We start from the raw sequence: 27,606 nt of genomic DNA, 5'->3' as shown, positions 1-27,606 counted from the left end.
CAGGTGAGCAAGCGGGAGATGAGCTCAGAAGAGACAAAGAATGCCCAGCGCTAACCCAGCTCTCACACTGGGGCACCAGGTTAGTGATTTCCTGTCGCTCTTCCGCTGGTCAGTCTGTACGGGATGGTCAGGTGCTCAACTACCGTTCAGGGTTGTTCCATGAGAAAATGCACCTTGAGTTACGCTTAGAACACAGGCAACACTTCAGACACAAAGAAAGATACGGGGTAACTCTAAGAAGTTTATTTAGAACGAGAGACACTTGAGGTTAATTTTGCACCCGTGTGGCAAGGAACACACGTGAGCTCACTGGCCCTCTCTGCTGCCCTTCCTGTGACAGAAGGCCTGCTCCCGAACCCCCCTCCTAAACCGCTGATCCCAGGCCCTTCCCCTGAGCCGCCATGAGCTGCCATGCAGCCAATCCAGTTGAGCTCTCCCCAGACGGCACTTGTAGAACAGGACCTCCAACTGAACCTTTCTCCCCGAGGGATCCACCGCAAGAGACGAGCTGACCACTCTTTCTCCCGACGCAGAGGCAAGAAATGAAACCCACACGAAACCCAACCCAGAGGCCAACGTGTCCTCCAAGTCCAAAGCCGTGCCCTGGTGACTCTCCTCTCGAATCCATAAAATAACAGAGAGAACAGGGCTGGCCTTTAAGAGATGCGATGTCTCCAGATGGAAGGAAGTATTTTTAAATGGCCCAGAGACAGAAATGGGCTCAGGGAGCTTGGCTACTGAAAGGGCTTCTTTCCTAAGTGGGATCTTTGATGTTTATCAAGGCTCGAGCTCCAGCTGAAACTTTTCCCGCAGCGGGGACACTTGTACGGTTTCTCTCCTGTGTGCACTCTCTGATGCCTGTTAAAGTTTGACCTCTGAATAAAACTCTTCTCGCAGATGGGACATTTGTAGGGCTTCTCTCCCGTGTGGATCTTCTCGTGGTGACGCAGTCCCGAGAAGTCGCTGAAGCCTTTGCCACAGTGGCCACATTTACAGGGCTTCTCCCCCGTGTGGATTCTCTGGTGCTTCACAAAGTCTGAACTCCGCAGAAAGGCTTTTTTGCAGGTGGGGCACTGGAAGTACGTCTCTCCAGTGTGAGTTCTCTGGTGAAAAACAAGCTGAGAATTCCTGTAAAAGCTTTTCCCACACTCCCTGCAGGTGGGGAGTTTTTGGGCCATGGGGGCCCTCGGCTGCCCCTTCGGGGAGGCGTCTCTCTTCTCCTCCAGCCACAGCAGGGACAGTTCTTCTGGATGAGGACTGGCCACGTGCTGTTTCCCAGAATTCCTCTCTTGAGGAGAGAGCTGGCCCACCAGCCCCTCACCCTGCAGGTCTCCCGGGGCCTCGGGGCGACTGTCCACTTCTCCAAAGCATCTCGGTGCATCCTCACCGAAGAGGCCGCTCAAGGAGCCCTGGGAAGGCGCCTCCCCTGAGGCGTGGCAGGAGACGTCGGAAGGCTCCTGGCCCCTGCAATTTTCCAAATTCAGGTTCTCTTTGTCATTCTCTTGCCTGTCTCCTGGAAGAAGAAAGAAGATTTGAAATCGTTCCATCAATGCTGTGCCCTGTTTTCTAACCCCTACGTCAAGAAAAAGGTCCTCGGAAAACATGAATTCTCTATCTCTTCTCTATCAAGAAGGCGTCAGTGAGTGAGGAAGGAAGACACCATCCGGCCTGGGCGACCGGACACTCACTGCCCTCGTGCTGGGGTCCGGGCTCAGTGTCCAGCTCCAGAGCCGAGAACGTCACAGGGCAGACGGAGCGCACAGAGGGCTCTGCTGACCGCCGCTGCCCCCCATAAACGAGCAGCGTGCATTTCTTAAGGCCCAGGAAAAACAAGTGTATTATGTAAGGGCGTTACTTTGCAAAACGATTTGTTTTTATCTGATTACATCTAAAGCACTAAAAGCAATTTGGAGAGAAAAACATAAAGAAGAAAAGCAAATCGACCTCAATCACACCATCCAGAGGTAGCAACCATGATTATGTATTTCCTTCTGGTCTTTGTTTAATCTTTACCTGTATGTATGTATGTATGTATGTATGTGTGCTTTTTTGGGGGGTGGGGTGGGGAGGACTCACGGTTTGTGAGTTCGAGCCCCGTGTCGGGCTCTGTGCTGACAGCTTGGAGCCTGGAGCCTGTTCCGGATTCTGTCTCCCTTTCTCTCTGCCCCGCCCCTGCTCACACTCTGTCTCTGTCTCTCTCAAAAATAAACATTAAAAAAAAATTTAAAAAATTTTTCTTTTGCTCATACCTTAAGTTTTTGGTTGCTACCACTAAATGATACGTATAGTAAAGATTTTTATTCTGGTGGTAGAATATGTTTTCCAACTTTTATACGTTATTTCTGAAGACCTAAGGAAGCTATTCACCTTTCTCTTTCCTGCATCAGTGCCTTCAAATTATCTGCTAGAGCCCCAGGAATCTGCTAAAGAGTTAGATCTGACTTAATTCACAAAGTCTTAGGACACACCCCTCTCAAATGACAAAGGTACTTTCTCTTGTCTTTAAAGGAGCCGTTATGAATATCATTTGAAAGCTGAATAATGATCTACTGTAGAGACGTCACCATGAACACATAATAGCAAACACATGATTTACTGAAGGATTTTCCTACTCTGGACACCAAAGCTATTTGTTGTGGGTTTGCTACTATAAATAACGCTGTGCTTTTTCTTCATACATCTTTGCCCACATTTCTGACCATTTTGGGTTCCCTGCAGGGTTATTACCATGTCACCAGGCGCGAACATTGATACTGAGGCTCCTGACACTGGCTGGCGAATTGATCTCCAGGACCGTGCCACCCCCCAGTATGACCAGCCGGGCTAAGCAAAGGACAGTGTTCGGGCCTTAAGTACTGAATATTTCTAAAATATTGGCCTTCTCTGAGGGGTGCCTGGGTGGCTCAGTTGGTTAAGCATCTGACTTTGGCGCAGGTCATGATCCCATGGTTCATGGGTTCGAGCCCCGTGTCAGGCTCTGTGCTGACAGCTTGGAGCCTGAAGCCTGCTTCAGATTCTGTCTCCCTCTCTCTCTGCCCTTCCCCTGCTCACTGTCTGTCCGTCTCTCAGAAATAAATGTTTAAAAAAAAAATTTTTTTTTTTTAAATATTGGCCTTTGAAACCAGTGAAAACATAGTTTCTCACTGTTATAAATTTTAACACCTTTGTTATTAAAGGATGAATTTTTTCACATTTAAGACCTACATTTCGTAAAGACTGCTGCCCATTCTTTCATTGAGAAAGTCATTTTTTTTTTTTTCTTATTATCCTGCATTAACTCTCACCATGTTAAGAAAAATAATCATTGAGGGGTGCCTGGGTGGCTCAGTCTATTGAGCGTCTGACTTCAGCTCGGATCACAATCTCGCAGTTTGTGAGCTGGAGCCCCGCATAGGACTCTCTACTGTCAGCATGGAGCCCGACTCAGATCCTCTGTCCCCTGACTCTCTCTGCCCCTCTCTCTCTGCCCCTCCCCTACTTGCGCTCTCTCTCTCTCAAAAATATACAGAAAGAAAGAAAGAAAGAAAGAAAGAAAGAAAGAAAGAAAGAAAAAAAGAGAGAAAGAAAAAGAGAAAGGAAAGAAAGATAATCATTTATCTGTCATTTTCATGAACAATGTTTTTCACCAATACCTGAATTTTGTTTGTGGCCATTTATGTATATGTGTAAGTTGTGGGGGTTTTCTTAATTTTAAGTATACTCAAGTCTATTTTTTTTTTTCTAACATTTATTTATTTTTGAGAGAGAGCACAAGTACAACCGGGGCAGAGAGAGAGGGAGGCACAGAATCTGAAGCAGGCTCCGGGCTCCGAGCTGTCACAGCACAGAGCCCGACGCGGGCTTGAACCCATGAACCGTGAGATCATGACCCGAGGTGAAGTCGGACACTCAACTGACTGAGCCACCCAGGGGCCCCAGTGTACTCAAGTCTATTCATCTTTTCCCTAATGGTTTTCCTCCGTGGCTTTTATACTGATAAAACCTTCCCCGCCCAGACAGTGAGTCAAACAGTCACCCGTTTCCTTCCGTATTATTATGTTCCTATTTTATCTTTTTCATCTATTTCCAACTTATTTTGGTGTATGACCTTCATCACATTTAAACCAATGCCTCTTCCCAAAGAATGCTGTTCACGGAAGAACACCTCATCCACAGACCCGCGTGGCCTCTTCCTCTGTCTCACATCAAATTCTTGCCCAGGGGCGGCTGGGTGGCTCAGTCGGTTGAGTGTCCGACTTCGGCTCAGGTCATGATCTCGCGGTCTGTGAGTTCGAGCCCCGTGTCGGGCTCTGTGCTGACAGCTCGGAGCCTGGAGCCTGCTTTGGATTCTGTGTCTCCCTCTCTCTCTGCCCCTCCCCCACTCGTGCTCTGTCTCTGTCAAAAATAAACATTAAAAAAAAATTAAAAAAAAAAAATTCTTGCCCAGATGAGCCTCTCTTCCAAGGCTCCCTTTTCTGTTCTGCTGGCCTGTGTGTCTACTTCTATATCCATATCCCATCATTTTATTCATTTTACCTTTCTAAAATGACAGACTTTTTTTTTTTAAATAGGCTCCATGCCCCACACGGGGCTCGAACTCATGACCCTGAGATCAGGTTGCGTGCTTGACCAACTGGGCCAGCCAGACTAAAACAACAGACTCGTAATGTTCACAGATCTAATGTCAATGAACAATTCTTCTTTCAAGACTCTTTAGTAACTTTGCAGTATTCTTACAGATAACTACTTAAGAATCCTTTTCCCAATTTTTTTTTTTAAACCCCTTGGGGTTTTGATCAGAGATGAGGACGTGGCTTTTTGAGGTGTATTCCCTGCTGGCCTACTTTAACCACGCGCTATTCTTCCGTATGGTCAAACACACAGCATGCATGCTCTCTCCTGAGACTTCTGCCCCTTGGTGTGAGCCCAGATCTGGCAAACCGGCTGCTTTTGGGTCTTTGAGTCCTTTCTGATCCTGTTAATTGTTTCCACACTAGACCAGGGCTCACCCCTGCACAGCTGGGCTCCTGCATCGACTTTCCACGGGGTTCCCCCTGCTCCCAGCATGCCCTTTCAGTCTGCTCTGCTCATGGCCACTTCCCTGGTCTCTCTCCCCACATTTCCTCTCTGTCAAGAGCAGACATTGCCAAGTCTTAGCCCTATGAGGGCCAGCTGGCTGTGTAGACTCCCCATAGTCTCATTCAAGGTAAGAGCTAATGCAACCATGTCACCAGGCGGAATGAAGGAGGAAAAAAAAAAAAAAAAAAAAGAATGAGTGGAGATAGGTGAACCATGTATCACAAATAAAATCCCACTACAAGGACGCATATGGGAAATCCCTTGTACCTTCCACTCAACTTTGCTGTGAATCTGAAAGTGCTCTAAAAAATATCTATTAAGGGGCGCCTGGGTGGCTCAGTCGGTTAAGCGGCCGACTTCGGCTCAGGTCATGATCTCGCGGTCTGTGAGTTCGAGCCCCGCATCGGGCTCTGTGCTGACAGCTCAGAGCCTGAAGCCTGTTTCAATTCTGTGTCTCCCTCTCTCTGACCCTCCCCCGTTCATGCTCTATCTCTCTCTGTCTCAAAAATAAATAATAAAACATTTCAAAAAATTAAAAAAAAAGAAATATGTTTATATTGGGGCGCCTGGGTGGCTCAGCCAGTTAAGCATCCAACTTCGGATCAGGTCATGAGTCACAGTTTGTGGGTTCGAGCCCCACACCAGGCTCTGTACTGACAGCTCGGAGCCTGGAGCCTGTTTCTGAGTCTGTGTCTCCCTCTCTCTCTGCCCCTCCCCAACTTGTGCTCTGTCTCTCTCTCTCTCTCTCCCTCTCAAAAATAAACAAACATTAACAAGGATTTTTAAATTTAAAAAAAGAAGTATGTTTATATTGAAATATGGAACATACACACATACTTAGAGCAAAAATTTCCTAAAATATTACCCACCCTGATATTTTCTGATATTCTCCATTCAATCTTATCACTGCATTTTTTTTTAAATGCTGGATACAACCCACAACATGATTTCACACTACACTGATTGGTCAGGAAATGCAGTTTGAGAAACCCTGCTCCAAAGGGATCCTTGTGAGAACAGTATTAGGATAAACATATTGGTTAAAATTAAAATCGTACATTTCACATGAAGCTTGCTGTCTCTTAGTGTGTTAGTTAGCAAAGGGAAATAGTTGGATCCCACTGGAAAGGATCACTTTCCATACACTTCTCATCCCTGGTCCTTTTCTTCCTCCACAGTTCTGGGATCTTCTGTACATGGCGAAGTGTATGTTGGGGGGGGGGCCGGGGGTGCGGGTACGTGCGGACGCGAGGCGTTACATCCGCAACGCTTTAAACAGAGTGCAGGAAACAAAGGGTGATGGCTGCATGACCACAGAAGAAGTTCACATATTTCCCCGCCTCCTGTCTTAGAATACATGATTCACAGGAAGTGTTTGTTGTTGCTGCTGTTTTGGAGAAGTCAGGTGCCTAGAGATTAGTTAAATGTGTTTTTCTGTCAGTTTGTCTTATTCAGTCTTCACTTCAGTGCAACAATTACGAAAACCAAAAGAGTCAGGAAGAGTGATTGCCTACTGCTGTTCCATAACCTTTCTAGAAAGGAATTCTACTGTCTGTGTTGGTATCAGTCTGTACTAACCTTAACTTGCTCTGAGGAAGCAAGCAGTCACGGCAGACAAGCCCGAAGGCAGCGGGTCCGATGTGTGGTCTCTGTTCCACGATTATGTATGTATGTTCCAGCAGCCCCTGCACCAGAGACGAGGAGACCCAACCTCGGGACTCACACTGGACTGACCAGATCGTGGCTAGTTACAGACAATGTCACAGACCTCAGGTCCTTGTACCCAGCCCAGTTTAATGACAGGAGGTCAGGAGGGGCTCGGCCCCAGTGAACGACCACTCACCTAGGCAGGTGGGCCTGGGGATCTTCTCACTAAGGTGAGGGTGCCGCCCGGCAGGCTCTTCCCCATACTCCGTTGAACCAGTCGGATCAGGCTTGGAACTGGAAATGCCTGGTACACAGAGGGACGACATGATGCCCAGGTGAATGGGGAGAACTAGGGACCAGTCTGGGTCTGCCAAAGGCACAACCTGAGTGTGAAGAGGAAATAGGAAGGATCTGGGGACCACTTAAAAAACCTTCTCTTAGAAGGCTACTGGGAGCTTCTCAGACACCAGTACTCATGACATGACCAGGATGTATGGTGAGGGTCACAAGGTGACCGGAAGGGCCTGCCTGCACACCAAGGCTCGCGTTTGGGCGAGCCACTGCTTCTTGGCACGGTGGGGCTTAGTGGCACAGAGCAGGGACTCAGACACACCGAGTTCCATCGTTAACTCAGCACTTACGAGGAACGTGACAGGAGCTGACGCTCACTCTCGTCATCCTTCACACAGGAACACCATCCCCGACCTCATACATTTAAGGAGTAACCACGCATAATGCAGCCGTGACAGTTCCGGGCACACAGACCCTGCTATCCCCAGTTCCCAGCCACGTCCCCGGTGCCCCCTTCCCCCGAAGAAGTTCCATGGAAGCAGCTCTCTCTAACGGACACAGAAAATGTTTAACGTCTGCTCCCACCGGACTGGCCCACACCCTCACCTCCGGAGACCATCTTCCCGTAGGTCTCCAGCATGAGATCCCAGTACTGCTCCTTCTGGATGGACTCCAGGTGCCTCCACGTCTCCTAGAAAACATGCGATGACATGACTCCAACGCAGGTTTCTGAACCCAGCCTTCCCTCCCCTGTAGGAAAGTGGAGGAAAACAGGCCTATGCCCTCGCCGCCTGGCCATCAGATGATCTAAGGAATCACAGGAGGTAGTTCAAGGGAAGAGGCCAAGGGGAAAACGACAGTCTCCACGTCAGTATTTCTTGCCCTGGTTAGAATACATCTAGATTTTAAGTGCTGGCTTTTTAGTTGCACATACTTAAGAGTCAAGAACACAGAGAGAAGGCAAAAGCTTCTTCTACCCTGTCCTTTTTTCTTTCTTTCTTTTTTTAAATATTTATTTTGAGAGAGAGAGAGAGAGAGAGAACACACAGGAGAAGCAGAGGGAGAGGGAGAGAGAGAATCCCAAACAGACTCTACACTGTCAGCGTGGAGCCCGATGAGGGGCTTGATCTCGCCAATTGTGAGATCACGACCTGAGCTGAGATCACGAGTTGGATGCTGGGGGAGCCTGGGTGGCTGAGTCAGTTAAGAAACTGACTTCAGCTCAGGTCATGGTCTTACAGTTCGTGAGTTCGAGCCCCGCATCGGGCTCTCTGCTGTCAGTGTGGAGGCCACTTTGGATCCTCTGTCTCCCTCTCTTTGTCCCTCTGCTGTTCACTCTCTCTCTCTGTCAAAAATAAAGATTAAAAAAAAAAAAAGTTGGACGCTTCACCCACTGAGCCCTCAAGCACCCCTTATTTTTTTAACCCAATGCTTATAATAGAGGTCTTTGAACAGTCGGAATCTGATACTCCCAATATTTCATTAAAATCTGGAAATTCATGGGGCACCTTGGGGGCTCAGTCGGTTAAGCATCTGAGTTTGGCTCAGGTCACGATCTCGCGTTTCGTGGGTTCAAGCCCTGCGTCGGGCTCTGTGCTGACAGCTCGGGGCCTGGAGCCTGCCTCGGATTCTGTGTCTCTTTCTCTCTGCCCCATCCCTGTTCTCACTCTGTCCCTCTCTCTTTCTCTCTCAAAAATAAACATTAAAAATTTTTTTTTAAACTCTGGAAATTCAAGAGGGAAAAGGAATTAAAAGGGAATTTGTTAGAAAACCACACGCGAGTCAGCAAAAAGGTGGGAAGCGCCCACAAGGAAGTCGGATGCATCCTAGTCTCTCTGAAACAGATCAGTGGATTCAGACCAGAGACAGAGGGCTGGCTCCGTGCACACGTGGAGCCTCCCCGACAGTTCTGAGTTTACAGCCTAACGTTAGACCGGTTTTCCTCCCACTCAGTGGAAAATCGATGGGTTCTCTGGAGCAAGGTGTGCCTCAATTATCCCCCAAAACATGCCCTTCTTCTCCTGTGAAACTGGAGGCTAGAGCCTCAAACCTGGGAACGCTGCCCAGCTGGAGTCCACGTCTGTGGATTCAAATCCCCATCTCCCCGCCGAGGAGTGGAGCGCTGGAGACCCAGTCTGGACGCCGGAGTGATCAACAGCACAGTCCCGGCTGTAAACTCTACCTGTGTGACTCAACCGGGCCGGGTTTTTGAGTCCCGGCCCTGCCACTTCTACCTGTGTGACCCTCAGCAAGAGACACCACCTTTCTGAGCCCCCGTTCTCACTTGGTGGTGGGATAACACTCACACCCTGATTGACAGAAATAACGCAGGCATCGCCTGTCTTCACAGCACGCTCTAGTTTTCAGTCCTGGCATTCACCGGCACGCACACAGGTGTTTGGCTAAGAGCTGCCCCGTTAGCATGTGAGCCCCAGTGTGTACTTTGTCAGGCCCCGAGACGATGCCCAGGACAGAGCAGGCTCTCGGTGCATGCTGTCTGGGGGAAATAAAGCCCTCGGCAAATAACTCCTCGGAAATCACGCCTGTAGTAGTGTTATTTTATGTGCAGCCTACGGGACACCCGGTCTCCCACGCTCACCAGGGTTTGCAGAGAAAATGAAGGGATTCTGCACTCTTTCAGGAACCCCGAAGTTGATAACCACCCACTATTATGAATAGCCAGGCTACAGGGAGCAAACATGAGGAGGGCGAATAAGAAAATGAGATGTTCTCAGGGCACGAGGCATGCTCAGGGAAGCCATTCTCAGTCCTAGGTCAAGTCTGCCTAACAGCATATCAAAGGGAAGCAGAAAGGTCTGAAAAAGCATGATTTACCCAAAAGTCTGCAATTAGCAGATACTAAGCAAAAATTTTAAAAAGAAAACACGGGGTTGGATTTTTTTTTTAGGATAAAAATGCAAAAAGTGACTTAAATGTATTTCACGATATACTTAAGCATTAACTATAACCACATTTTTTATTTTAATTTTAATTTAAAATTTTCTACTTTGGGGGCGCCTGGGTGGCTCAGTCAGTTGAGCGTCCAACTCCTGATTTCGGCTCGGTCAGGATCTCACGGTTCGTGAGATCGAGCCCCACATCGGACTCCATGCTGACAGAGCGGAGCCTGCTTGGGGTTCTCTTTCTCTCCCTCTCTCTATGCCCGTCCCCCGTGCGCTCTCTCTCAAAATAAATAAATAACCTTTAAAAGATAAAATAAAATGTTCAGTTTTGAAAGGAGCTCGTAGAACTGAGTTTATTGTCTTAATCTGTGAATGAAGCTACCTTCACAACCTCCGGAGAAGAACAGGTTTGAGCAAACACTGCTGAATAGGGGACCCCTCAGGCTTCACGTTCAGGAGACACAGACCCTTGCTTGGGCGCTGGCGGAGGGAAGGGCACAGCAGTCACTGCTCTGGAAGGACAGAACGATGGAATCTGATGCAAAACTACCCTTGATTTTGTGTGGAGACGGCGCCACCTTGTGGGTTTGTGAGACGCTGCCACAGCTGACCCGGACACAGGTCCCCCTGCACTGTGTTCCTCTCCCGAAATCTGAAGACGCAGGAATGTGAGTAAAAGCATCCCCGAGTCTGCGTGAGGCTCTAACTCACTCCTGGTTTCTAACGATGAAACTGCGTGGGGATGCTACCTCATTATTCTGGCATTATTCACGAGGCTCCTAACCTATAAAGGAGATTCGAGGGAGTGATTACATCTATTGCAAGATCCCCTGCACGTAACAAAGCATCCACTAAATATCAAGCCCCTTCTGGAAGTGCACATGGCCCTTGTTATGGTTGGGAGCAGGGATGCTGGAACCGGTTAAGAATGACTTTTGTTTGTCTGGATCGAGGGGCTGTTGATCAGTTATCTGCTAAATACAGGGAAATGCACACAGACACAGGCATGGCTCATGCCAGTGAACATGTTTTTTAGCCATTTGATTCGAGCTATCCAGAACAAGTCACGGTCAATGTTGCTACGTAATGTTTCGTTAATGCTTAATTCTACCAGCTAAAAGATGTTCATAAATTGTCCAGACCTCTCATAGGAACACTCTGTACTTACTACAGAAGCAACAGTAATCCTCACGTCTGCTTGAAATATTTCACAGAATACCCAAATCTTTTGCACTACAAAACCTCCTAACAATTTGGTTTCTAGGTACCTTGAAAGTGGGAAGACAGGTACTCCTGAGTCACTAAAAAGGTCTGTCCCTCTCCTGCCCTCTCCCATCCCTCTCCCAGGGTGAACTGTGAAGTTCGTATTCTGGTTTCTACATCCCTGAGCCTGGAAATCTGAAGCTCCCACCGGGCTTGGGCAGCACATCACCACCACCTACTGGCTTCCCTGCCCTTACCTTCTCTAGAGAACCGCAGAGTTCCCTGAAGGTTTGAAACAACGCTTCGATCAAGGAGTATGGGTTCCAGAAAAACTTTATTTTTTAAATAATTTTGTAGTGTTTTAATTTTTTTAAATCTTTATTTAAAATTTGAGAGAGAGAGAGAGAGACAGACAGTGTGATTAGGGGAGGGGCGGTTAGAGATGGGGACAGAATCCAAAGCAGGCTCCAGGCTCCGAGCTGTCAGCACAGAGGGCTCCAGGCACAGCACCCGTGAAACCGAGAGATCATGACCTGAGCCGAAGTCAGACACTTAACCGACTGAGCCACCAAGCTGCCCCCAGAAAAACTTTATTTTTATCAAATGCAACTTTTCAGAGTTGTTAACTACATACTCAAAATAAACCTGTTCCCCAAGTTGTTTCGGACAGAGTTAACAGAGACCAGATTTACTTTCCCTCCTGAAACAACTGGAAAAGGAGACAAAATATAGGAAACAACGGTTTGGGGACACCACCTGGCAGGCGGAGCAGAGCAGAGCTCCCTGAGAGAGAGGAGACGAATCAGGTGAGCCCTGCACTGGCCGAACGCACCACCTGGAGACAACAGGCCGAACGCACCACCTGGAGACAACAGCCCGGAAGCACAGGCAGGGGGGCCAGGCTGAGTCAGGCGGCCCCCTCCCCCTAGAGTTGGCGGAAGTTGCTCAGAGTCTGGGAAGGCGAAGGCAGCCAGAGTCAGCAGGGCAGCAGACCAGAGTGGGGAGCTGAACGGAGAGAAGGCTCCGGAGATCTCCAGGGGGTCCCCCTCGGGTCTGGGAAGGAGCCTCCAGGAGAAGCGGAGCAAACAGAGCTGGCGGTAGGTACTTCCTTCCAGCCAGAGTGGAAAACCTCATACATCAAGCAGCATCAGGTACGATACACAGAAGGGTCTTGCCTCAGTGGTGGGAGAAATGAGCCCAGACTAAAGACTTCTCTGGTGCCATAAAACTACGTCCAAGCAGTGACTGATCACATCCCAGAGCAAAGCTCTAGAACATTTACAGGGGGGCGGGCACCTGGGTGCTTCAGTTGGTTAAGCATCCAACTCTTGACTCGGCTCAGGTCATGATCTCACGGTTCGTGGGTTCGAGCCCCGAGTCAAGCTCCACGCTGATGGTACAGAGCCTGTTTGGGATTCTGTCTCCCTCTGCCCCTCTTCTCTGCTCATGCACTCTCTCTCTTCCAAAATAAATAAACGGGGCGCCTGGGTGACTCAGTCAGTTAAGTGTCCAACTCTTGATTTGGCTCAGGTCATGATCTTACAGTTCATGAGTTCGAGGCCCAAGTCTGGATCTGTGCTGATTGCGTGGAGCCTGCTTGGGACTCTCTCTCCCCCTCTCTCTGCCCCTCCCTCACTCGGGCACATGCTTGCTCTCTCTTGCTCTCAAAAATCAATCAGTAAATATTTTAAAAAATAAAAAGGGGTGCCTGGATGGTTCAGTTGGTTGAGGGTCCAACTTTGACCCAGGTCATGATCTCACAGTTTGTGGGTTTGAGCCCTGCATCAGGCTCTGTGTTGACAGCTTACAGCCTGGAGCCTGCTTCAGATTCTGTGTCTCCCTTTCGCTCTGCCCCTTCCCTGCTCACACTCTGTCTGTCTCTCTCAAAAATAAACATTAAAAAATTTTTTAGTAAAAATAAAATAAACAAACATTAAAAAAAAAAAAAAGAACTTTTATAGGAATGCCAAAATACTCGGCATCCAACAAAGTAAAATTCACGTCTGACATCCTATCAAAGGTTGCTGGGCGTGGTAAGTAGCAGGAAAACACCTCACAATGAGATCAATCAATCCATCAAAACTAACTCAGAAATGACACAGGTGATAGATTAGCAGACAAGGACATTAAAATAGACATTATAGGGGCACCTGGGTGGCTCAGTCGGTTGAGCCTCTGACTTTGGCTCAGGTCATGATCTCACAGTTCGTGGGTTCGAGCCCCGCGTCGGGCTCTGTGCTGACGGCCTGGAGCCTGCTTCAGATTCTGTGACTCCCTCTCTCTCTGCCCCTCCCCTACTCACACTCTGTCTCTGTCTCTCTCAAAAATAAATAAAACGTTAAAAAAATTTTTTAAACAGACATTATAGCCATATTCCGTACAGTCAAGAAAATGTAGGAACAACAGAACATGTTAAGTACAGACGTGAAAAACATAATGAAGCCCCAATTCAAACTTCTAGAGATGAAAAAGACATTTGAGATGAAAAATACACTGGATGGGACTAACAGAGGATCAGACAAAGCAGAAGAGATTAGTGAACTTGAAGACACATGAACAGGGAGTATCCAAAATGAAACAGAGATTTTTTTTTTTTTTTTTTTATAGAGACAGAAAGCATCAGTAAAGCTCTGGGACAACCTGGAGAGCTGTAATGAACGTACACACGTTATCCTCACACAGAGTCCATGTGGGGGTTATTCTCAAAATCCACAAAGAAGCGGAGAAGGAAGGGAGACAGAAGATGGTGGAAGAGATACTGGTCAAGATTTTCCAAATTTGATGAAAACTATAAACCCACAGATCCAAGAACCCCACACGAAGAAAATGAGTCCTAGGCCATCCGTGGTAGTCAAACCGTTGAAAACCACTGAGAAAATATCAAAAGGAGCAAGAAAAATATTACATGCAGAAGAACAAAGTTAAGAGTACAGATGACATGACTCCATTTCACACCCAATTCTAGAAAATGCAAGCTAATGTATGGTGACAGAAAGCAGCTCGGTGGTAGCCTTGGGATCTCAGCACTGGGGGCGGTGGGGGGCAGGCGGGAGGGGTCACAAAGGGGCAAAAGGAAACCTTGGGCGTAACAGGTATGTTTATCAGCCTGATTGTGAACATGGTTTCACACGTGTGTATACGTGTCAAGAAACTTACCAAACCGTATGCTTGAAATATGTGCGGTTTACTGTTTGTCCACTACACCTCCCTAAAGCTGGGGGAGGTCGCCTGGCCCACATGACCCGTAACCATTCGAACTCTCAAACGGACTCCCGTGGGGGAGGCCGAGACCAGGAAATAGAGTCTTTTCTCCGCACGACCCCAAAAGCAGGAGCAGGACAAACAAGAGGGAAGCTTCACAGCCACTTCCTCCAGGAAGAATGGATCCAGATTCCGTTATCAAGGTGACGATCACCCAGCCTTCTGCCTCAAGAGAAATCCTGGGACTCGGGCTTCATTCCACGTGCGTGTTGCTGCCCTCGCCAGCTGTCCTCTCTACTTCTGACAGCACGTCCCCTTTCCACACTCCCGCTGGAGCCCCGGCGGCGGGGGTAAGACAAGCAAGGAAGCCGGCTCACCTGAGGTGCTGCTTGGAGCACGGAGGCCGTGAAGTCCTGGTCTCCGACGAGCCTTTCGTCCAGGGCGGCAGCGGCCAGCGCTGAAGCGAGGAACAGAAAGTTGGAAGGCTCTAGGTGTCGTGGCAAACCACTCCCCAGAGGGCACCGATGCAATCGGTACACGTCAGAAGTGATGCCCGTCCCTCCCTCGCCAACCAGCTCCAGCTCGCTCCAACCTTCCCAACAGTCTCATCCACAGTTTCCTCCTCCTTCCTCAGAACCAAAATTCACGTGGTCTGGCCCAGCCATAGAGGAGATTCACGGACCAGAGCTCCCCCTCAGAGGGATTCAGTTAAGTCCACTCCGTTTCCAGGCTTTCCAGAGATACCCTGATCTGAGCAGCATATCATTTTCCACTCGGTCGTAGGCCCACTAACCACGGCCCCCAGATTTCCCCGAGAACTCACCACATGCCACCGCGAGGAAGCGCCCCTCACCTAATTCTTGCTCCATGTCAGACTCCTCTTTCACAGCACGGCTCGGCGGCTCCCCAGGCCTGGAGGGGGAGGCCCGAGGTCCCAGCTCCTGAGACGCCATTTCAAGATGGCGCCCCGCTCCCCCCACGCGGCAGCTTGCGGAGTCCGTCTTCTCCGATAAGATTTCTTGTCCCAGAACTTGGATGCTGATCTAGAGACCACACAGAATTAGTTACTGAAGGATCCAGAATGAGGGGTTCTGAAAGAAACACAGCTAACGCTCCATAACAGACCACAGGGCCGTCCTCGGGGACATGGAACAGGGAAAGAGGCACACTAGCTTTTCCGTCTAGACCAGCAGGAAGCTGTGAGAAAAACGACCTGAGGGGAGGCCGAAAGCCGACGCCTGAATCAGGCGTGGGAGGTCTTCAAGGCACGCCATGGAGGGGCGCCTGGGTGGCTCAGTCCGTTAGGCGTCCGACTGCGGCTCAGGTCATGATCTCGCAGTCTGTGAGTTCAGCCCCGCATCGGGCTCTGTGCTGATGCCTCGGAGCCCGGAGCCTGCTTCGGATTCTGTGTCTCCCTGTTTCTCTGCTCCTCCCCTGTTTGCACTCTGTCTCTCTCTCTCTCTCAAAAATAAATAAACATTAAAAAAAATTAAGAAAAAATAAAGGGAAAGTTCATCGACAATGTGTTTCTACTGGATAGCCTCCACCAGTGAAAAACTCAGGTATCCTTTGTACAACTTCCCGGACACTTGAGTCTAAAGATGGACAGAGACAAGAGGCTTTGGCCTCTGTTTGTAATGGTCAGAGTCCCAGGGAGCCTTAGAATTAGGGGAGACACGGGGACACACTGGGGCGATATAATAAGAAACATGGATTTCGTCTCTGTCCCAGGTTCCTGGCACAGAGTTGCTAAAACCCTTGAAATTGCCCTAAAGGAAGGGAGTGACAGAGCAATTCTGTTATTCATGATGAGCCCCTTTCCATCACGCCTGAGTTGAGGCTAAGCAGGGGACGCTCGGTGGGCCCCCAGAGAGCTTCAGGACGGAGGCTGGTCATCAGAGGTGCCCACCGGGTGATCAGAGGATTGACCTGACAGCCCCAACCCTCAACCTCTGAGGAAGGGAGAGGGGCCGGAGATTTTCAGTCACCAATGGCCAATGACTAATCTCTCATGCCTAAGTAACAAAGCCTCCATCAAGCTCCCCAAATGATGGGGTCTGGGGAGCCTCTAAGCTGGTGAACACACAGAAGTACCGGGCGCACGGCATGCCGGGAGAGGCCACGGAAGCCCCACGCCATCCCCATGGCCTCCTGCTGCTGCTCCTGAATCACGCTCCTTATCATAAACCATCAAGTGTAAGTCGTGCTTTCACGAGTTCCATGAGTCATTCCTCCCTCCAACCCGGGGAGGGCGTTGTGGGAACCAGCAAATGTACAGCCAGTCGGTCTTAAGGACAGTTGGCCTGTGTGACCTGTGACTGGTGTCCAAAATAAGAGCATTCTCATCAGACTGACCCTTATCCCCCTGGGTCTGCCAACCCCAGAATGTTAGTGTCGGGTCTGAACTGACTTGTAAGACACCGGGCTGGTATCAGAAAGTTGGAGAATAGGGGTGCCTGGGTGGCTCAGTCGGTTAAGCATCTGACTTCGGCTCAGGCCATGATCTCACAGCTCGTGGGTTCCAGCCCCGCGTCGGGCTCTGTGCTGACAGATCAGAGCCTGGAACCTGCTTCGGACTCTGTGTCTCCCTTTCTCTCTGCCCCTCCCCTGCTCACACTCTCTCTCTCTCTCTCTCTCTCTCTCTCTCTCTCTCTCAAAAATAAATAAAACATTAAAGAAAAGAAAAGAGAAGAAAAGAAAAGAAAGTTGGAGAGCTGGTCGTTAGTGTGGAAAACCACACATGCTGAGAGTCAGAAAAAAAGACAAGACGCCTCGTGAGACCCCAAGGGAGCCCTGTGCCTCGCTGGCGGATTACCCCCTCTGCTTACCCACCGCCACAGTCTCTGGGGGTCTCCCTTCAAGCTCTCCACGAGGGTCACCGCCTCCTCGCCGCTGCCCGGACACTGGGTCCGCACCCACGTCTGGATCTCCCCGGGCAGGATGGTCAGGAACTGCTCCAGCATGAGGATCTCCAGGATCTGCTCCTTCGTGTGAACGTCTGGCTGCAGCCACTGGAAGCAGAGCTTCCGAAGCTGCCGCAGGGTCTCGTGGGGCCCAGACGTCACCTGGTAACGAAACTGCCTGAAGAGCTGGCGGGCGGTCTCGGGGTTAGAGAGCTCCCCTCGAGGGGCAGCGTCCGGTCCGCAGAACGGGGAGTCCTCGGCCTCCGCCAGCCGCGGCAGCAGGGCCAGGGCCTGCCCCAGGCCGACAGGCATCATCTGGCTCGGCGGGTCCCTTTGGGTGAAGGGTTTCCCGGATGGGGCTGTCTCGGGGGGGGGGGGGGGACCAAGTCTTCACCGAGGCTCCCACAGGGACACTAGAGAGGGAGAGAGAGCCGGTGCTGGACAGAGAAGGACACAGTATCAGTGAGAACGAATTCACAGGCCCCACCTGAGAAGCAACGGCTCCACTACTCTCCTCTGAGAGATTACAAACCTGAAGCCGCCAGGCAAGTCGCTTAATACCGTATCTAAACTGGCATCTTCACCCAGACCGTCTTACGACATTCTCTCTTGGGCTTCAAAGGGCCAGACCCAGTAGAAGGATGAAACGCATCACGTGAAGCATTTTCACCCCGGTTTTCCACGTGAACGGCTTTTCCACACGACACTGGCTTAACTGCACCCGCGAGCGTGCAGACGAAACGGTGAAGCTGAACAAAGACGTCATCGACACCCCAGAAGGGGTGATGCTGAAACGACCTGATGCTTCCATAAGGAATAAGGGGTGAAAGAGGACAAATTAATTCTTCCCCAACAGGTGCAACGAAATTTCCAGGTGACCTCTTCTGAGGGCAGTGTGGAAAATGAGACTGTGTGGGAATCGATGAAAAACCTGTCCCAAATGAAATGTTCAACTCCGGGGTTAGAGAAGGCTTAGGACCAACAGTGACTACCCCCAAAAACATTCCTCTGGCCTTGAACTAAGTGAGCACTATTTTATGGCAACCGGCCTAAAAATCTGGAAGACAGTGGCTAAGCTGGTGGAAAAAGGAATGTTAAATGACAAAGGTAGTATTTAGAAATGCTTAAAGGATCAGTTTATTTAACTATTTCTAGTTAACTGTCTTGCATAGGATCCTAATATTGGATTATTGGGCCAATCCTTAAATGTTATAAAAGCGTTGCAGGCCATCACTCCTCCAAAACACTAATTGGAACCATAAAAGCAAACAGACACACCCAATCAGTTAATCTGTCTGGCTTAATTAGAGATCGGTAGAATACTCCAGCTTTTCATAGCTGCCTTTTTCTTGTGGTACAAGAAGGAATGTCTTCATGCCTAGCACTTCAAACAACTCATCCTGTATCAGAAAATCATTTAAAAACTATAAATAAACAAAAAATAAAGTAAAATAAAAAATAAAACGTTTCAAGCAAAAGAAGGAAAGGGTGAGGGGCACGGGGTGGCTCAGTTAAGTGCCCCATTCTTGATTTCGGCTCAGGTCATGTGATCTCATGGCTTGTGCGTATGAGCCCCGCGTTGGGCGCTGCACTGACAGTGGGGAACCTGCTCGGGATTCTCTGTCTCCCTCCCTCTTTGCCCCTCCCCACTCATGTTCTCGCTCTCTCTCTCAAAAAGAAACATTAAAAAAAAAAGGGGGGGGGGGGAAGAAGTAAAAAGGATTAAAGGATTAATCCAGGGGCAACTGGGTGGCTCAGTCAGTTAGGCATCCAACTTCAGCTCAGGTCATGATCTCACGGCTCGTGAGTTCAAGCCCACGTCGGGCTCTGTGCTGACAGCTTGGAGCTTGGAACCCGCTTCAGATTCTGTGTCTCCCTCTCTCTCTGCCCCTCCCCTGCTCATGCTCTCTCTCTTTCTCTCTCAAAAACAAATAAAAATTTTTTTAAAAATTTAATAAAGGATTAACCCAATATTACAGGTTTCATATGTGGACCTCATTGCACTTATTTTTTGGTTCAACAAGAAACCCACATATTTCGTTCATTTATTCAAACAGAAGCCAGGGTGCCATGCTGATGATGTGCTCAGTACAGACGTGTTTGAGCAATTCTGTTTCTGGCCATAGCAGAGTACCTGGTAGTAAGACCAGCCCACCCACTGTCAACAACTACAGAACTACAGAAAACGTTTAGGGCAATTGTTTTCCTGCACTAGACAACTGGCAGACAAGAATGAGGTCCCCGAGAGAAGAAAACCTCATGGGGAAGAGGCCCAGGATCATCCTGGCTGTCTGCATGGCGACAATTTCCCAACAATGGTGCAGGAAGCTGGAGCTCAAGCGGAGTTCGGTGGTCTCGACAAACTGAGGAGGGAGCGATCAGAACTTGGAGCTGCTTTAGTATCTGGAATCTGAACAACAGAGCAGTGGAAAGAATGGAGCTATGGCAGGGAGGGGGGTGGTCATGAAGAAGTCTGTGTGGGGTTTTCCTGTGAGCCCTTGGCCAAGGGTTGGACTGCACGGGGGCAGGGTGAAGTTATGCAAAGTTTAACAGACAGCAGATGCTACAGGGTTAAGAGCAAAAGAGATACAAAATAAATGCCAATCAGGAATGAGAGATATTTGAGTTTGTGACCATTAAGAATGGAGAGACCTCGTTAACACCCATACCCGTTAATACCCAAAGCATCCTGAGATACCAGAAAGGCCTCGTGTTAGGATAGTTAGGAGTAAATACAATGCCCTAGAGTAAGATCTACTCTAAACTGGCCCTAAAAGAGCCTAAAGCCAAGCATCAACAAGATCCACAGAGGAAATGCAGCCTCCTGGTCTGGCCTAATCAAGTTAGAACGCCTCAGGATACACTCTGGCCTTTCCAGAGAGATCTGTCCTAACAAGGCATAAAACCAAGCTAACACAAGTCAAAGGTGATCAATGAGTAACTCAACTGCCTGCCAGAACAAAACTCAATACTCCTCAGAGGAAGATCACAGAATCCTACAATGTGCCACCCGCAATATTCGAGATGTAACCCCAAATTATTAGACATTTAAAAACATGATAATGTGACTCAAAGTCATGGAAAAAAAAAACAGGAGAAACCAACCCAAAGATGGCCCAAGGACTGCAAGAAAAATATAGCCATAATGAAAGTAGACATAGGGACGTTCCACAGAGAAATTGAAATTATAACAAAGAACCAAATCCAAATTCTAGGAAAAGAATTATCAACCCAGATTTCCACTCCAGTAAAAACATCTTTCAAAAATAAGAATAGAAAGATATCTGCTTCTGGAATGTGTTCAAATTCAAGCAACCATCAACTAAACAGAGACTGTTATAAATGTGATATACAAGCCCAATAGTTAACACAAATCAAAAACCTATAATAGGTACACAAAAAATAAAGAGAAAGGAATCCAAACATAACACTAAAGAAACCCATCAAACCACAAGGGAAGAGAGCAAGAGAAGACAGCAACAGAGAACTACAAAAATAACAAGAAAACAGTTAAAACAGCAATAAATATGTAATTATAACAATTACTTTAAATGGTCTAAGTGCTCCAAATCAAGATACAGAGTAACTGAATGAATAAAAACAAAAAAACAAAAAAACCAACACTCATCTATCTGCTGCCTGTAATAGACTCACTTCAGACCTAAAGACTCGTACAGATTGAAAGTGAAGGGATGGAAAAACATATACCATGCAAATAGAAGTGGAGGGGGACAAAAAAGCCAGAGTAGCAATACTATATCAGACAAAACAGACTTTAAAACAAAGACTATAAACAAGAGACAAAGAAGGACACCATATAATACGGGGATCAATCTAACAAGAAGATATAACAATTACAAATATTTATGCAACCAACATAAAGGCACCTAAATACATAAAGCAAATATTAAAAGACATAAGGGAAGAAACTGGCGGTCATACCATAATAATAGGGGAACTTAACACCCTACTTACATAACAGATAGATCATCCAGACATAAAATCAACAAAGAAACTGGCTTTAAACCACACAGTAGGCCAGATGGAACTAAGACATATATACAGAACATTCCATTCAAAACCAGCAGGATACATTATTTCCAAGTGCACTTGGAACATTCTCCAAGGCATCACATGTTAGGCCACAAAACAAGTCTCAGTAAATTTAAAAAGACTAAAGTCATATCCTGCATCCTCTCTAACCACAACTAGAAATCAATCTGGAGAGAACACAAACACATGGAGGCTAAACAACATGTTATCTAACAATGAAGAGGTCAACCAAGACGTCAAAGAGGCAATCGAAAAATACGTGGAGACAAATGAAAACAACCTAAAATCTTTGGGATGCAACAAAAGCAGTTCTAAGAGGGAAGTTATAGCCATATCGGCCTGCCTTCAGAAGAAAAATCTTAAACAACCTAAACTTACACCTAAAGGAGCTAGAAAAAGAAGAACAAACAAAACCCAAAACGAGTAGAAGGGAGGAAACACATTAAACCTTGGTTTGCGAGCATAATTCATTCTGGAAACATGCTTGTAACCCAAAGCACTTGTATATCAAAGTGAATTTCAAGAACCACCAGCTCACTTGTGATCATGTGACATTGAGCATCACATACTACTCATATTGCAAGACATCGCTCGTTTATCAAGTAAGATTTTTAGAAATGTTTGCTCGTCTTGAGGAACACTCACAAAACAAGTTACTTGCGATCCAAGGTCTTACTGTAATAAAGAGTAGAGCAGAAATAAAAATAGAAACTAAAAAGCATAGAAAAAGATCAATGAAACCAGGAGCTGGTCCTTTGAAAAGATCAACAAAATGGATAAATCTTTAGCCAGACTCATCAAAAAAGGAAGAGAGAGGTGATTCAAATAAATAAAATCAGAAATGAAAGGGGCGCCTGGGTGGCTCAGTTGGTTGAGCATCCGACTTCAGCTCAGGTTATGATCTCACAGTTCATGGGTTCAAGCCCCACGTTGGGCTCTGTGCAGACAGCTCAGAGCCTGGAGCCTGCTTCGGATTCTGTGTCTCCCTGTCTCTCTCTGCCCCTCCCCAGCTTGCACTCTGTCTCTCCCTCTCTCAAAAATAAATAAACATTTTAAAAAATTTTTTAAAAAATGAAAGAAAAATAACCACAGAAATACAAAGGATTATAAAAGAGTATGATGAAAAATTATATACCACCAAATTAAACAATCTAGAAAAAAATGGATAAGTTCCTAGAAGCATGCAATCTTCCAAAACTGAATTAGGAATGGAAAATTTGAATGAAACAACTGCTAGTAACAAAACTGAATAACTAACCAATACTTTTAACAAACAAAAGTCCAGGACCAAATGGCTTCACAGGTGAACTCGACCAAATACTTAAAGAAGGGTTGATATCTATTCTTCTCAAACTATTCCAAAACAGAAGAGGAAGGAAAACTTTCAAATTCATTCTACAAGACGAGCATTATCTTAACACCAAAATCAGACAGAGACACTACAAAAAAAAGAAAACTACAGGCCAATATCTCTGGTGAACATAGATGCAAAAAATCTCAACAAAATATTTGCAAACCAAGTTCAACAATACATTGAAAAAAAAAAAAACCTCGATCAATTGGTTCAATATTCGCAAATCAATGTAATACATCACATTAACAAGAAAAAGAATAAAAACTATATGATCATTTCAACAAATGCCAAAAAAGCATTTGACAAAATACATCCATTCATGATAAAAACTCTCAACAAAGTGGATTTAGAGAGAACATATCTTAAAATAAAAAGGCCATACATGAAAAACCTGCAGCTAACATCGTACTCAGTCGTGAAAACCTGAAAGCTTTTGCTTTATGATCAGAAACAAAACAAGGATGTCCACTCACCACTTTTATTCAACACAGTATTGGAAGTCTGAGCTACAGCAATCAGACAAGAAAAAGGAATAAAAGGCATCCAAACTGGTAAGGAAGAAGTCACTATTTGCAAATAACATAGTATATATAGAAAACCCTAAAGCCTGCATGAAAAAACTATTAGAACTGAAAAATGAATTCAGTAAAGCTACAGGATCCAAAATTAGCATACAGAAATCTGTTCTGTTCCTATGCACTAATAATGAAGTAGCAGGAAGAGAAATTAAGGAAACAATCCCATTTATAACTTCACGTAAAGGAATATAATACTGGGGCACCCGGGTGGCTCAGTCAGTTAAGCGTCCTTCCGTCTTTGGCCCAGGTCATGATCTCACGGTTCGTGAGTTGGGCTCTGTGCTGACGGCTTGAAGCCTAGAGCCTGCTTCGGATTCTGTGTCCCCTCTCTCTCTGCTCCTCCCCCACGCTCAGTCATGTGTGTGCGCACGCTCTCTCTCTCTCTCTCTCTCTCTCTCTCAAAAATAAGTAAACATTTTCTTAAATTTTTTAAAAAAGGATACCTAGGAATAAATTTAACAAAGGAAGTGAAAGACTTGTACTCTGAAAACTATAAGAAGTTGTCGAAAGAACCGCAGATGACACAAACAAATAGAAAGATAGATCATGCTCATGAGCTGAAAGAATATCGTTAAAAAGCCCATGACACCCAACTCAATGTACAGATTCAGCGCAATCCCTATCAAAGTACCAACAGCATTTTCCACAGAACTAAAACACATAATCCTAAAACGTGTATGGAACCACAAAAGACAACAAACAGTCAAATCATTCTTGAGAAGAACAAAGCTAGAGGGGTCTCTTCTCCCAGGATTTCAAGATATATCACAAAGCTAGAAGAATCAAAACAGCATGGTACTGGCACAATAACAGACACACAGACCAATGGAACAGGATAGAGTCTAGAAATAAACCTGCATCCATGGGCTCTAATCTACAACAAAAGAGGCAAGAATATACAATGGGAAACAGACAATCTTCTCAATAAATTGTGCTGCGAAAACAGAACAGCTACATGCAAAAGAATGACACTGGACCACTTTCTTATGCCATACACAAGAATTAACTGAAAATAGATTAAAGACCTAAATGTGAGACCTGAAACCATAAAACTCCTAAGGAAAATGCAGTAATCTCTAGGATATTGCCCTTAGCGACATATTTTTAGATATGTCTCCTCAGGCAAGGGAAACAAAAGCAAAAATAAACCATTGGGATGACACCAAAATAAAAAGCTGTTACATAGTAAAGGAAACCATCAACAAAAAATTATATAACCAATAAGGGGTTAATAAAAGTGTATAAATAACTTCTACAACTCAACACACACACACACACACACACACACACACACACACACAACCCAATTAAAAAAATAGTCATGGGACCTGAACAGACGTTTTCCCAAAGACACAGAGAAAGCCAACAGAAACATGAAGAGATGCTCAATATCACTAACCACCAAGAAAATACAAATGAAAAACACAATGAGGTATCACCTCACACCAGTCAGAAAGGCCAATATTAAAAAGACAAGAAATAACAAGTGTTGGCAAGGATGTGGCAAAAAAGGAGAGCCCTGTTGGTGGGAATGTAAATTGGTGCAACCATTACGTTGAAATTAAAAAGCAGAAACACCACATGATCCAGTAATTCCATTATTGGTATTTACACAAAGAAAACAAAACCACTAATTCAAAAAGATATACGCACCCCTATGTTTACTGCAGCATTTACAATGGCCAAGATATGGAAGCAAACCCAAGCGTCCATTGACAGATGAATGAATAAAGATGTGGTGTGTATGTATATATATATATACACACACACACACACACACACACACACACACACACACACACAATGGAATACTACTCAGCCATAAAAAAGAATGAGATCTTGCCATTTGCAACAACACTGATAGGCCTGGAGGGCACTACGCTAAATGAAGTAAGTCTGACAGAGAGAGAAAGATACCATACAATTTCACTTATTTGTAGAATATGAAAAAACAAAACAAATGCACAAACAACAGAAACCAGACTCTTGAATACAGAGAACAAACTGTTCTTTGCCAAAAGGGAAGTAAGAAGGGGTTATGAGCAAAACAGATAAAAGAGATTAAGAGCTACAAACTTCTGGGGCACCTGGGTGACTCAGTCGGTTGATTTTGGCTCAAGTCATGACCCCAGGGTGGTGGGATTGAGCCCCGCATTGGGGTCTGCACAGAGCATGGAGCCTGTTTACCATTCCCTCTCTTTCCCTCTGCTCCTCTTCCCTGCTTGTGCCATCTCTCTCTCAAAATAAATCAACTAAAAAAAAAAGATACAAAGTTCCAGTTATAAAACAAATGACTGAGATGAAAAATACAGCATACAGAGTATAGTTGATATGAGCACTGAGTAATGTATAGAATTGTCAAATCAATATGCTATACACCTGAAACCAACATAACATTGTATGCTGATTATACTTCAATAAAAATAAATAAATAAGCTAGGAAAATTTTTCTCCAGTGATTTCTATGTAAGAAATGATAAAGGACACCTTTCCAATTGCAGAGAAACTCAGATCTACAGAAAGGAATGAAGATCTCTAAAAATGGTAAACATATACTGAATAAATATAGAAATACTATGCTTTTACTTCTAACCTCCTTAAAAGGCAACTATTAAATACAAAAATAATAACAGTGTAAACAGAACATAAGTAGAAGTAAATGACATAAATATAGCACAAAGGAGCGGGCACAAGGAATTAATCTGTTGTGAGGTTATTACATTTATGAACTGATAAAAAAGAATACGAAATGGGAAGTGAGTGGTGCTAAGGTGACAAACGGGAAATACAAAGGTGTTAAATGAGAGGCAGGAAATAAATGTAAATTGTGACATAAAGTGGTACAAATATTAAAGTAGATTCCAATAAGTTAAAGTAAACTTTGATCATTTAAAGACGCTACTGCTAGGTGTAAAAATATTATATAAAGAACTATAGCTTAAAAACCAATAAAGGAATCCCCCAAAACATTCACTATCCCAAAATGTGATAAGAAAACATCAAGAGAAGAATAAAAACCAGACAGATCAAATGGAGAAAAAAGACAACTGGTAGACCAACACTCAACCATATCAGTAATTACATTAAATGTAAGTGGACTAAACATTTTAATTATAAGTAAAGACTGTCAGATTTAGAAAAGCAACATCCAATCATACAGTGTCTACAAGAGACATTTTATACGTAAAGATACAGATGGTTAGGAAATAAAATAATGGGGAAAAGAAATCCTATGCAAACAGCAAGCATACAAAAACTGGTACAGTTATATTATATCTGACCAAGAGACTTCAAGACCAAAAAAGAAATAGGGAAACATTTCATTATAAATGAGTCTAGTCATTTACAACACAAAACTGTAAATGTATATGCACTTAATACCAGGTCTAAAATGGCAGATCCTCATAGTTGATCGAAGGAGTAGACAAAAAAAAATCAGTAAGGATACAGAAAATCTGAACACTGTAAACCAACTTACCAACTTACCAACTTGATCTGACGTTCAGACTCAACAACTATAGAATACACATTCATTTCAAGTGTATGTGAATCATTCACCAAAGCAGACCACAGGCATGATTACTTTTCAAAAGATTACAATCTCAAAGTACATATGCTCTGACCATAATACAGGAAATTAGAACTCGGTAACAATATCTAGAAAATGTCAATATATAGAAATTATTAAAAAACAAAACTCTTAACCTATGGCCAAAGAAAAAGAAGGACAATGGAAATTAAAATGTTTTCATATTGAATGGCAGTGAAAACACAACATATCTAAACTTATAGGAGACCACTTATAGAAAACTAGAGGAAAAATGTGCAGTTTTAAATAAACATGTCATAAAATTGAATAAATATACAAGCACCCTTCATAATCTAAATCTGTTTGGCTCCTGAGTTTTAAATAACAAGTAAAAAGATTTCAAAGATCAAGAGACTGATGCGTAGATTTATTCAGATTTATTTTCTTCCTGAATTAAGAGTGCATAGATTACATTTCGGGAAACTGACATTTAGGGAAAACTGTAAATCTTGTATTTAAACTTGATTTTAGTAATTATATCCTAACAAAATGCTAAGTAAAATGTCTCAATTATTCCAAATTAAATTATTATATAAAGGGTGTAGTTTATAACCCAATGAGTTCATGAGAACCTAAAAACACTTCAAGTTATCCCAAATGCATAGTTCTTATTAAAACTCTAATAAATGAGAATGAACTTAAAATATACTCTTAGGGGGGCACCTGGGTGGCTCAGTCCTTAAGCGTGGGACTTGGCTCCAGTCATGATCTTGTGGTTCCTGAGTTGGAGCCCTGCATGGGACTGTGCTGACAGCTCAGAGCCTGGAGCCTGCTTCGGATTCTGTGTCTCCCTCTCTCTCTGACCCTCCCCTACTCATGCTCTGTC

General features: G+C 45.5%; 1 protein-coding gene across 2 annotated transcripts; it reads right to left on the bottom strand.

Moving 5' to 3' along the window:
- Positions 1-197: 197 nt before the first annotated feature.
- Positions 198-27,606, bottom strand: ZNF18 (zinc finger protein 18). Of its 2 annotated transcripts, XM_049638092.1 has the most exons (7): positions 17,739-27,606; positions 17,132-17,643; positions 15,157-15,346; positions 14,681-14,760; positions 7,603-7,687; positions 6,902-7,009; positions 198-1,513 (listed from the first exon to the last, which is right to left on the bottom strand). In XM_049638092.1, the coding sequence occupies exons 2-7, from the start codon at positions 17,519-17,521 to the stop codon at positions 735-737; spliced, it is 1,632 nt and encodes a 543-aa protein (XP_049494049.1). In that variant the 5' UTR covers positions 17,522-17,643; positions 17,739-27,606; the 3' UTR covers positions 198-734. The 2 variants fall into 2 exon arrangements, with proteins under 2 accessions (XP_049494049.1, XP_049494048.1); XM_049638091.1 differs by having other exon boundaries at positions 17,132-27,606.

The sequence above is a fragment of the Panthera uncia genome, chromosome E1 (assembly GCF_023721935.1).
Source record: "Panthera uncia isolate 11264 chromosome E1, Puncia_PCG_1.0, whole genome shotgun sequence".
Lineage (NCBI taxonomy): Eukaryota > Metazoa > Chordata > Mammalia > Carnivora > Felidae > Panthera > Panthera uncia.
This window is presented reverse-complemented; position numbering and strand designations above follow the sequence as displayed.

Bases quoted from the DNA above. Each gene is read 5' to 3' on its own strand.
- ZNF18 (XM_049638091.1), bottom strand. From the start codon at position 17,521: ATGATGCCTGTCGGCCTGGGGCAGGCCCTGGCCCTGCTGCCGCGGCTG. The intron at 15,347-17,131 runs GTAAGCAGAGGG...TGTGGTCTCTAG, and splicing joins CCCAGAGACTGTGGCGGTGG to ATCAGCATCCAAGTTCTGGG. The intron at 7,688-14,680 runs GTGAGCCGGCTT...CATGTTTTCTAG, and splicing joins TGCTCCAAGCAGCACCTCAG to GAGACGTGGAGGCACCTGGA.